The 13,185-nt window shown below is 44.7% G+C and overlaps 1 protein-coding gene across 1 annotated transcript; it reads right to left on the bottom strand.

Moving 5' to 3' along the window:
• Positions 1-835: 835 nt before the first annotated feature.
• opn8c (opsin 8, group member c) lies at positions 836-12,832 on the bottom strand. Its single transcript, XM_038968440.1, has 4 exons — positions 12,712-12,832; positions 9,993-10,286; positions 3,759-4,090; positions 836-1,192 (listed from the first exon to the last, which is right to left on the bottom strand). Exons 1-4 carry the CDS (start codon positions 12,830-12,832, stop codon positions 836-838), a joined length of 1,104 nt encoding a protein of 367 aa, XP_038824368.1.
• Between the last annotated feature and the right edge of the window lie 353 nt (positions 12,833-13,185).

Consider the following 13,185-nt stretch of genomic DNA (forward strand, 5'->3'; position numbering starts at 1 on the left):
TACTGACAAAACTTTGAGGGTGACTTTAAGAGTGGCAATGGGATCAAATAAACCCATCAACTTCAGGACACACTCGTGACTTAAATTATGTAATTCATGTTCCACATTTAAATAATAAAACAAGCATGAAATTCAAATGAACAAATTCCCCATGTCATTTTACAGTAACAGTCAAACATTTAATTTGGGAGATATTTCATCTCAAACTCAGACACGAACAAAATGCACATGGCATATATACTGAACAAACATAAACGCAACATGTAACTTGCTGGCTCAGTTAAAGTGGCTAATAAGCCCTTACACCTTCGATCATTTTCACTCCCTTAGCTGTCAGACACTTGTGCATATTGTGGAGGCACGTGTGAACACGCAAATGGAGGGCTGAGGGATGAGGGGAAGGGACTGATTTGTGATTCAGCCTCAGTCTCAGGAGCACCAACCCCGATTCACTTTTCAACTTATAGCAAACCTATTGCAAAGTCCACTCCCCTCTCTTTCTCATCATCCAATCAGTGTTCAGGTGGGGATGGGAAGGAACTATTAGACAGGTGCCAGTGCTTGACTTGAATTGAAATAGGTGCCGGTACTCATTTTGGGTGCCAATACTGTTCATATTTAGGTGCAAGAACTCCACAATACTTTTGAGTTCATATTCTATAAGAGGAACAGGAACTCAAGCAGTAGAACATTTGAGGTGCTGGTGCTCAGCTCCGGTGAGCTCCTGCCCAAGTCAAGCACTGGACAGGTCTATGGTCCACACCCGAGGGGGTCACTCTGATCTTGGACACTCAGCAGGAGATCGCCCCAAAGTGTGCTCCCCGTGTCCTTACTGCTATTCCTCCCCTAGGACTCCCCCTCCAGACATCCCCAGCTCCTTGAGCTGGATCTGGATGGGATGTGGCCCCCCGGGGAGTCCCTCCTGGCCCGTGGCAGAGCGGACCCCCACACGGTTCCCGGCTAACCGGGGGCAGAAGGAGCGCAACAGGCAGCGCAGCTCCTGACGGAAGGCCTTGTTGAAGTAGAAGTAGATGAAGGGGTTGTAGACGTGGGAGCTCTTGGCGAACAGTGCGGGGAACACGAAGCCCCCAGGAGCCATGTACCTGTTGTCCTTGTGGAAGATGAAGAGGAAGGAGACAACGGCGTAGGGAGCCCAGGCCGTCACAAAGCCAAGGCTGATGCAGAAGAACATCTGAGGGGGACGACAGAGACATTATGTTGTGTCCAATATCTAGACCCAAATCCATACATTATTTGCTAAATTTAACTTTTTACCCCCAATTGGTAGTTACAGTCTTGTCCCATCGTTGCAACTCCCATACAAACTTGGGAGAGGCGAAGGTCGAGAGCCATGCGTCCTCCGAAACACGACCTCGCCAAGCAACACTGCTTCTTGACACACTGCTCACTTAACCCAGAAGCCAGCCGCACCAATGTGTTGGAGGAAACACTGTACAGCTGGCGACCAAAGTCAGTGTGCATGCTCCCGGCCTGCCACAAGGAGTCACTTGAGCACGATGGGACAAGGACATCCCAGCCGGCCAAACCCTCCCCTAACCCAGACGATACTGGGCCAATTGTGCGACACAGCCTGGGATCGAACCCAGGTCTGTAGTGACGCCTCTAGCGCTGCGATGCAGTACCTTACACCGCTGCGCCACTCGGGAGGCCTAAATCCAACTCTATCTCGTAAGCTCTCATACAATAACTGGTATCATTGGGTAGATTCAAATATACAGTATGTACTAAAGCCAACTCTTTCAGCGTTAGAGTTGGCTTCTGTATATGCAGCTAATTCAAGCCTACCTAATGACACCACTAGTACTGACTTCTGTACTGACATTACTGAGCAAAATGCAGCCCAAAAATGGCATACGTGCCTTGGGCTGCATTGACACAGGCAGCCCAATTCAGATTTTTTAAAATCTGCTCTTTTGACAATAATTGGGCAAAATGTCAGAATTGGACTGCCTGTGTAAACGCAGCATTTGAAACGACAAAGGACATCCGTAGTAGAGAAATAGTCACAAGCATGATAAATCTTTTAAACTTCTCAAAGAACATACAGCACCAGTCAAAAGACATCAAAACTATGAAATAGTGGAATCATGTAGTAACCAAAGAAGTGTTAAACCTATCAAAATATATTTTAGATTTATGATTCTTCAAAGTAGCCACCCTTTGGAATGAAAAAAAGTACTCTGTAGCACATTGCACATTAACATCCTCTTTCACGTACACTTTAAACACAATTACCTTTTCATCATAATACACGTTATTTAACTCAAGCTAACTATTGTTTTTTATTATCCATGCTATTTGCTGTAGCTACTGTAACTAGGTTTGCCACATGATGAGCCGACATCTCTTTATAAATGAATGATAAGTACCCATTAATCCTTGAAGAATATAACTGAATAAATGCCTCATGAGTTTAGTTCAACTGTAGTAACCCATCAGAACCCAAAATATAAGCTTGTTTTACTCAAATGTTTGTTAACAAAATAAAAGTAAACACAAAAAATAGCCTCAAAACATTGTTCCACTATAATTTTGATATCATGGATGGTCAATCCTTGCATCCATAGCTCTGTCTATACATTGGAGTGTTTACATTTCTCCAGCCCCATCCCTCAGTTAATTCCTCCCGTAGCTAGCAAACTAGCCTTTTAAGCTGACAGTCCCCGAAATTGGGTACTAGAATTACTTTGAAAAAATATGCATATATTTACATGACTGATTTGATTGATTTCCCACCATTTTATAAGTCAGAAGACAGCCACCCAGACCTTACTAGGACCATGTCAACGTCCTCTGTCGTATGAACGTGTATTTGGCAAAGCAATGGCTGAATTTGTCTTGAGCAGGCGGATATAAATACATAACTCTACAATAAAGAATGCGGCCTTCACACTTCCTTAAACCTAAAATAAGTAAAGTAATTTTGTGTGGAAGTCAAACGTTTATTTTATGTCAGAAGCAGACACATTGCATATGCTTAGAACGACAAAATCGAGCCCTTTATAATTCTATTTCTATTTTGTGTTATTGGTTATTATAACGTGTCCTTTTTTTGTGATACTTTCAACTCATTCCGTGGTATAAGCACATTCATAACTGTTTTATACCACCTCAAATGAATGTCACTTTACTTAAGGTGTATGTGCACACTCTATAAGGGCATATTACATGGTTATGACGCACATCATTCCATTCAATGTAATAATGTGACACAGAGGTTAATAAATGACATAACACCCTGTTATAACATCTGGTATGTAGACTCTTACGTAGCATGTAATAACATATGACATAAGATGTCATCCAGACTGTATAATGCCAGAGCATATGACAGGATGAACAGATCTGTTTAACACTTTTTTGGTTACCACATGATTCCATATGTGTTATTTCATAGTTTTAATGTCTTCACTATTATTCTACAATGTAGAAAATAGTAAAAATAAAGAAAAACCCTTAGAATGAGTAGATGTGTCCTAACTTTTGACTGGGGTGGTACTGTATGTGAAAACCTTGTATGGAATATCTGACAATCGATTGGTCTTGTATCAAATATAAAGATACTATGTTCACTGTGACAGAAGGTAAAAGTTGTATCTAGCGCTGCAGTAAGCTCTACATCCGCTCTCCCTGAGTGAAAGACGTATGCACTGTGACAGACAGTCCTCCACTGAGTCAGAGAGGTTCAGGCACATTGCCCTGGTTCCTCTTTAAGCAGGACATAAAACCCTTCTCACCATGGAGAGACGTTTTTCGGCATGGCGCAGGTTGGTCCGGATCCCCCGGGCTGACAAGGCGTAGGTGAAATGATAGACTTTATAGAGGATCTGCATCTGGGACATCACGATGAGCAGGACGGGCACCAGCATGAAACAAGAGAAGGAACAGATGACGTAGAAGGCGTCTTTAAAGGAGGTGTGGTAGCTGTGCCAGGCGATGGTACAGGACAGGCCGTAGGGCTCGGGGACGTACTCGCCCCAGCCGAACAAGGGGAAGGAGGACCAGACGGCGGCGATTAGCCACGAGGCACAGCACACCAGTCGGATGTTGGCGCCATCCAGCCAGACTGCTGCAAGGAAAGAGACATCCATCGCCTGGTTACATTCTTAAAGGGAGGGTGACATCTGGGATTGTCATTGTGTTTGGATGATTCAGTGATTAATCAGTGCTTGATTTGGGCCAGAACACACCAGTACTGAGTACCGCACCTCAAATTCTCTACTGCTTGAATACCTTGAATACCTGTCTTATAGAATATTGGCTTAAAAATATTGCAGTTATGGCACATAAATGTAAAGTCCATGGGCAAATAAGGCCATTTCTCCAAAAGAAATGCTATGTGGTCTCCATTGATCTGACACATAGATGGTATTTAGAGAGCACCAATCGATCTCACAGGCTCCCGACTGAGATAAGAAGACTGACTGATGACTAACCTGTCCCGTGGTATTATTCCCCTCATCTCCTGTCCTAATCCACACCTGATCCCAGTACTCAGGGCTGAGCACCCTACTCGTCTCTTACAATTAACACAGGAGAGCGGAAAGCCCTGCTACTAGTTAATTGGAGAGACAAAGAGAGAGAGGGAGAGAGAAAGATAGAGAGGTGTGTGTGAGAGAGTGAGAGAGAGAGAGGGGTGCGAGAGAGCGAGAGAGAGATTATTATTACATTTTTTAAATCTAATCTTTATTTAACTTGGCAAGACAGCTAAAAACGAATTCTTATTACAATGACGGCCTACCACAGCAAAACCCGGACGACGCTGGGCCAATTGTGCGCCGCCAAATGGGACTCCCAATTACGGCTAGATGTGAAACAGGGACTGCAGTGACGCCTCTTGCACTGAGATGCAGTGCCTTAGACTGCTGCGCCACTCGGGAGCCACTGGGCATACAGACAGACAGACAGACAGACAGACAGACAGACAGACAGACAGACAGACAGACAGACAGACAGACAGACAGACAGACAGACAGACAGACAGACAGACAGACAGACAGACAGACAGACAGACAGACAGACAGACAGACAGACACTCACAAACTTCTACAGATGCACAATTGAGAACATCCTGTCGGGCTGTATCACCGCCTGGTACGGCAACTGCTCCGCCCACAACCAAAAGGCTCTCCAGAGAATAGTGAGGTCTGCACAACGCATCACTGGGGGCAAACTACCCGCCCTCCAGGACACCTACACCACCCGATGTCACAGGAAGGCCATAAAGATCATCAAGGACAACAACCACCCGAGCCACTGCCTGTTCACCACCCGAGCCACTGCCTGTACTCGCTCCAGCCGAACAAGGGGAAGGAGGACCAGACGGTCCTATCATCCAGAAGGCGAGGTCAGTACAGGTGCATCAAAGCAGGGACTGAGAGACTGCAAAACATCTTCTATCTCAATGCCATCAGACTGTTAAACAGCCACCACTACTCGAGTGGCTGCTGCCAACATACTGACTCAACTCCAGCTCACTTTAATAATGGAAATTGATGGAAATTGATCAAAAATGTATCACTAGCCACTTTAAACAATGCCACTTAATATAATGTATATGTATATACTGTACTCTATATCATCTACTGCATCGTGCCATCTTTATGTAATACATGTATCACTAGCCACTTTAAACTATGCACTTTTATGTTTACATACCCTACATGACTCATCTCATATGTATATACTGTACTCGATACCATCTACTGCATCTTGCCTATGCCGTTCTGTACCATCACTCATTCATATATCTTATGTACATATTCTTTATCCCTTTACACTTGTGTGTATAAGGTAGTAGTTGTGGAATTGTTAGGTTAGATTACTTGTTGGTTATTACTGCATTGTCGGAACTAGAAGCACAAGCATTTCGCTACACTCGCATTAACATCTGCTAACCATGTGTATGTGACAAATAAAATTTGATTTGATTTTGAAACACAAAGTGAGAGCGAGACAGGAGACGCTCAAATCCAAATCGATCCTTAGCCCCCTCTCATAGGCACTTCATTTAGTTTTCCAAGGTATTGTAGTATTACAGCACCTCCACCTTACCCTGTGATAGGCTAGGTGGAATTGTGCCCATATTGTCTTTAATGTCTTTCAGATCAGAGCAAGGGACAGAACAGGGCAGCAAGCGTTCTGTTATAGCCACCCTAGGGACAGAACAGGGCAGCAAGCGTTCTGTTATAGCCACCCTAGGTACAGAACAGGGCAGCAAGCGTTCTGTTATAGCCACCCTAGGTACAGAACAGGGCAGCAAGCGTTCTGTTATAGCCACCCTAGGTACAGAACAGGGCAGCAAGCGTTCTGTTATAGCCACCCTAGGGACAGAACAGGGCAGCAAGCGTTCTGTTATAGCCACCCTAGGTACAGAACAGGGCAGCAAGCGTTCTGTTATAGCCACCCTAGGTACAGAACAGGGCAGCAAGCGTTCTGTTATAGCCACCCTAGGTACAGAACAGGGCAGCAAGCGTTCTGTTATAGCCACCCTAGGTACAGAACAGGGCAGCAAGCGTTCTGTTATAGCCACCCTAGGTACAGAACAGGGCAGCAAGCGTTCTGTTATAGCCACCCTAGGGACAGAACAGGGCAGCAAGCATTCTGTTATAGCCACCCTAGGTACAGAACAGGGCAGCAAGCGTTCTGTTATAGCCACCCTAGGTACAGAACAGGGCAGCAAGCGTTCTGTTATAGCCACCCTAGGGACAGAACAGGGCAGCAAGCGTTCTGTTATAGCCACCCTAGGGACAGAACAGGGCAGCAAGCGTTCTGTTATAGCCACCCTAGGGACAGAACAGGGCAGCAAGCGTTCTGTTATAGCCACCCTAGGGACAGAACAGGGCAGCAAGCGTTCTGTTATAGCCACCCTAGGGACAGAACAGGGCAGCAAGCGTTCTGTTATAGCCACCCTAGGGACAGAACAGGGCAGCAAGCGTTCTGTTATAGCCACCCTAGGGACAGAACAGGGCAGCAAGCGTTCTGTTATAGCCACCCTAGGGACAGAACAGGGCAGCAAGCGTTCTGTTATAGCCACCCTAGGGACAGAACAGGGCAGCAAGCGTTCTGTTATAGCCACCCTAGGGACAGAACAGGGCAGCAAGCGTTCTGTTATAGCCACCCTAGGGATGGTGCTACAACAAAAGAGAGATCAAGCCTGTATAACTACCTATAAATGTGTATGCAATACATTATAAATACAGCCTATAAATATACCACAGAGAAAAAACTGGGCTCTTAAACCGCAGAGCTTTGAAAGCATGACATCATCATACAGAGTGGTGATTTCCTGTTTACTGATATCATCATCAACAACAGTAGTGGTAGTAGTGGTAGTCTTCGCAGATTTTAAGTTTGTCGTTGTTGATGTCTGTAAGCAGGACGTTGCCCGCTTTGTATGATCATGTCATATTGTCATATATTATAATATGGTTACACTTTACTTGACATCCAGCATCATAACACGTTATGACACGGTCATAATATGGCATAATAGCTGACATAACCTGGTTCAGTCTGCTTTCCATCAGACACTGGAAGATGAATTCACCTTTCAGCAGGACAATAACCTAAAACACAAGGCCAAATCTACACTGGATATGCTTACCAAGAAGACAGTGAATGTTCCTGAGTGGCGAGTTACAGTTTGACTTAAATCTACTTGAAAATCTATGGCAAGGCCTGAAAATGGTTCTCTAGCAATGATCAACAACCAATTTGACAGAGCTTGAAGAATTTGTTAAATAATAATGGGCAAATGTTTCACAATCCAGGTGTGGAATGCTCTAAGAGACTTACCCAGAAAGACACAGCTGTAATCACTGTCAAAGGTGACTGTAACATTGACTCAGGAGGTTGAATATAAATTAAGATATATTAGTGTTTTATTTTTTATATTTTTTGTTTAACAAATGTTCGATTTTTCTTTCCACTTTGACATTACAGAGTATTTTTTGTAGATGGTTGACAAAAAATGACAAATCCATTTGAATCCCACATTGTAACAGAACAAAATGTGGAAAAAGTCAAGTGGTATGGATACTGTCTGAAGGTACTGTATATTAGTCCCTGGAGACTTCCTGGAAAGACCCCAATGGACACAAACAGGATTTATATTTTACATAACATTTATTTAACTAGGCAAGTCAGTTAAGAACAAATTCTTATTTACAACGACAGCCTACCCCCAAACCCTAACCCGGACAACGCTGGGCCAATTTTGCGCCGCCCTATGGGACTCCCAATCACGGCCAGTTGTGATACAGCCTGGAATCAAACCAGGGTCTGTAGTGACGCTGAGATGCAGTGCCTTAGACCGCTGCGCCACTCGGGAGCAGGATGACACACACACGCACGCACACACACCATACACACACACACACACACACACACACACACACGTGCACACACACACTACACACACACCATACACACACACACCCACACACACATACACAATACACACACACACACTACACACACACAAATACACTACACATGCGCACACACACACACACACCATGCGCACACACACACACCATACACACACACACCGCTTACAGATAACACAACACAGAACAACACAGACACTCTCTATTGGCTTCATGGTCCTGAGTGTGATTTTCATATCACGATGATATCAGCTATTTCGATTCATGTTGTTGTTCACTTAACGTCACACTGAGTCAGTGGTTGTTTGTGTAGTATGCAGCAGCTGGGAGCAGTTCTATAAATTACTTAAGTAAAAAATACTTTAAAGTACTACTTAAGTAATTTTTGGGGGTATCTGTACTTTGTTTGTGCATTGTGCAGCAGCTGTGAGCAGTTGTGTAAATGACTTAAGTAAAAATACTTTAAAGTACTATTAAGTCGTTTTGGGGGGTATCTGTACTTTGTGTAGTGTGCAGCAGCTAGGTTGGGTAAGCTTGTAGGGAGTCTAGCATTCACTTAGCCTGGTGAAATATTTTGGTCGCTGGTTCGAAAACCCCGACAGGACTAAGTGAAAATCTGCCGATGTGCCCTTGTGCAAGGCACTTGACCCTAATTACTCCTATAAGTCGCTCTGGATAAGAGCATCTGCTAAATTACTAAAATGTAAATGTAATATTGACCTTGCCTGGTACAACAAAACCAATAGAATAGTCCCAAACATGCAAACCCAACTAACTGGTTGGTACTCCAGGATGCCGCCCCCCCCCCCCCCCCCCCCCCCCCATCCAAATAGACTAGGCTCTACTCACCATAGACCAGGCTGCCCCCCCTCCAAATAGACTAGGCTCTACTCACCATAGACCAGGCTGTCCCCCCACCCAAATAGACTAGGCTCTACTCACCATAGACCAGGCTGCCCCCCCCCCCCCCCCCACCCAAATAGACTAGGCTCTACTCACCATAGACCAGGCTGCCCCCCCTCCAAATAGACTAGGCTCTACTCACCATAGACCAGGCTGCCCCCCCCCCCCCCCTCCAAATAGACTAGGCTCTACTCACCATAGACCAGGCTGCCCCCCCCCCCCCCCACCCAAATAGACTAGGCTCTACTCACCATAGACCAGGCTGCCCCCCCCCCACCCAAATAGACTAGGCTCTACTCACCATAGACCAGGCTGCCCCCCCTCCAAATAGACTAGGCTCTACTCACCATAGACCAGGCTGTCCCCCCCCCCCCTCCAAATAGACTAGGCTCTACTCACCATAGACCAGGCTGCCCCCCCCCCCCCCCCTCCAAATAGACTAGGCTCTACTCACCATAGACCAGGCTGCCCCCCCCCCCCCCCACCCAAATAGACTAGGCTCTACTCACCATAGACCAGGCTGCCCCCCCCCCACCCAAATAGACTAGGCTCTACTCACCATAGACCAGGCTGCCCCCCTCCAAATAGACTAGGCTCTACTCACCATAGACCAGGCTGCCCCCCCCCCCCCCCCCCCCCCCCCCCCCCCCCCCTCCAAATAGACTAGGCTCTACTCACCATAGACCAGGTTATAGAATGTTTTCAGATACCGGGTCACGCTGATGGCGGCGATGGTGAACATCCCGCACAGGCCGAATATGTAGCAGCCCAGACCGTAGTAGACGCACGTGACGTGGTGCCCCAGCCAGGCATGGTTAAACGATGACAGAATGGACAGCGGGTAGAAACAGATGCAACATAGGAAATCTACCACGGCCAGGTTGACGCAGAGGAGCTCTGAACCCACCATCTTCTTCCTCCGTCGGTAGGAGATGACCAGCACCAGGCCGTTGCCGAGGACGGACAGAAGCACTGGTTGGAAGAGAGACAAGAAAGGGGATACAAAGAATCTCTATAGAGATGGGAGAAGAGAGTGATGATTGATATGGTCTATCGTTGGATTGTTTTTCATTAATGGTTTTTCTATTTTCTTGTGTATTTCCTATTGTGTCATTTGTTGTGTAATTGTGTGATGCAGGGCTCCCTTGAACAAGATACCTTAATCTCAATGAGACCTGCTAAAATAAAGGTAAAATAAATAAAAGTTTTCTCTCAATTAGGGATAAGAGTGTATGGGATGTTGGAAATGTTATATTGATATGGTTTGATCATGTCAAAATATAGGGCACCGTACATTCTGACATGTAATTTCTCATGGTAGTCTGAATATATACAGTAAGATCTGGTGCAATAACCACAGGTATCTTCAGAAAGAAAGTTTCCTCAAGCAGTGATCAGAATGGATCCTGAATATAACCTGTCTGAAATATTAAACCAACGCTTCCATGTATTACACCTGACATTATATAAGACCTACAGTATCATGTTCCTGTAAGACAGATACCAGTCACCGGATGACCTTTCTACTGTTAAGGTTTTTGGCTGGCAATCACAGCTAACCCCCTGTAGTGTGTTCACTCACTATGTAAACATCACAGAGGAGGTGTGAGAAATAACTCTGCTGGACACAGAGGGAATACACCACTAAGGAACCTCTGAGCCATAAGTCACCGTGGATAGAGAGTGATGGATTTCCTGAAATAGTAGCTGTTCCAGGCAATAAGGCATTCAGGTGACTCAAAATAATAACCCATGTCTGCAATAACATGTGTCCGCAATACTGAAATGAAGTAGGCCCGTACAACAAACACATGAACTACTGAACCCTAAAGGAAGAAGACTTTGATAGTGTGTGATTTCTGTTTCTACAATAAGACTGTCAGATATTCCAATAGAGGTACAAATAACACCCCTGACACCAGTGGAGGCTGCTGAGGGGAGGACAGCTCATAATAATGGCTGGAACAGAGCGAATGGAATGGCATCAAACACATGGAAACCACTTATTCCGCTCCAGCCATTGCCATGAGCCCGTCCTCCCCAAATAAGGTGCCACCAACCTCCTGGCCTGACACAGAGACAAATGAAAGGATGATGAAAAGATTAAGAAAATGGACTCTCAGACCATGAGAAACAAGATTCTCTGGTCTAATGAAACCAAGATTGAACTCTTTGGCCTGAATGCCAAGCGTGACGTCTGGAGGAAACCCTTGCACCATCCCTACGGCGAAACATGGTGGTGGCAGCATCACGTTGTGGGGATGTTTTTCAGCGGCAGGGACTGGGAGACTAGTCAAAATCAAATCAAATCATATTTTATTGGTCACATACACATATTTAGCAGATGTTATTGAGAGTGTAGCTAAATGCCTGTGTTCCGGGCTCCAATAGCGCAGTAGTATCTAACAATTCACAATACACACTAATCTAAAAGTGAAATAATTGAATTAAGAAATACATAAATAATCAGGATCGAGGGATGATGAACTGAGCAAAGTACAGAAAGATATTTGATGAGATCCTGCTCCAGAGCACTCAGGACTTCAGACTGGGGTGAAGGTTTAGCTTCCAACAGGACAACGAGCCTAAGCACACAGCCAAGACAACACAGGCATGGCTTCCGGACAAGTCTCTGAATGTCCTTGAGTGGCCCAGCCAGAGCCCGGACTTGAACCCGATCTAACATCCCTGGAGAGACCTGAAAATAGCTGTGCAGCAACCCTCCCTATCCAACCTGACAGAGCTTGAGAGGATCTGCAGAGAAGAATTGGAGAAACTCCCCAAATACAGGTGTGCCAAGTTGTAGCTTCATACCCAAGAAGACTCAAGGCCGTAATAGCTGCCAAAGGTACTTCAACAAAGTACTGAATAAAGGGTCTGAATAAATGTGATATTTCAGTTTTTTTTATGCATTTGCACAAAAAAATTCAACCTGTTTTTGTTTTGTCATTATGGGGTATTGTGTGTAGAAACTATTTAATACATTTTAGAGTAAGTCTGTAACGTAACAAAATGTTTAAAAAGTCAAGGAGTCTGAATCCTTCCCGAATGCAGTATACTGTATGTAGGTGGCTATACATAGTACTGTGGATAACTTACATACCACAAATAAGCTACATGAAATACTTTAAAATATGAATAAAGTCTGTGAAACAAACATTTCAAATATTTTACACATACATCTGTATGATTTACTATTGCCCACAAAGTCGTTGTATAGCGCACGGTTCATTCTAAAGTGTAATTTGTAGGAAGAACCTGACCACTAAAATAAAAATAATAATAACATGTGCTATAAATCTCAATCAACTAGGCATCAACATCAGCGTGTCTATATTCTAGGATACATTTTCTAGATGATCAGATATGAAAGTGATAATAACAAAGTCCAACTCACCGATTGACAGGATTGTAATTCCCACACCTATATCAGCACCAGGTGCGAGTTTGGAGGAGAAAATAGAGACAGTCCGGTTCCCACACACATCTGTGCGTTCTGACGAGTTCAGTGAGATCATTTTGGATACAAATTCAGGAAAAGGTAGATCACCTCACTTTTGAATCCGACTCAACATTTAAAAGCCAGCAAAAGCAAATATTCGTGGCATTGGATCACATGTTCGTGTCAGTCATCTCATGTTTAGCATAAAGTGAAATGTCCTACGCTCGCGCCATCAATTATCATGTGTACTCTCTTCTAGTCGCTATCTCTGAAGAGACCAATAATGATGGGATTATTTGGTCAAACTCAGACAGATGTTTTCTCTGAAGCTTGTGGAGTTGCAGCCTGGTCTCATAGTAAATGTAAAACCGGGACCATCAAATTAGTGTGATAAAGTAAGTGAACATTTGCTAATGAGCTAAAATGCTA

The sequence above is a fragment of the Salvelinus namaycush genome, chromosome 29 (genome assembly GCF_016432855.1).
Source record: "Salvelinus namaycush isolate Seneca chromosome 29, SaNama_1.0, whole genome shotgun sequence".
NCBI classification, from domain to species: domain Eukaryota; kingdom Metazoa; phylum Chordata; class Actinopteri; order Salmoniformes; family Salmonidae; genus Salvelinus; species Salvelinus namaycush.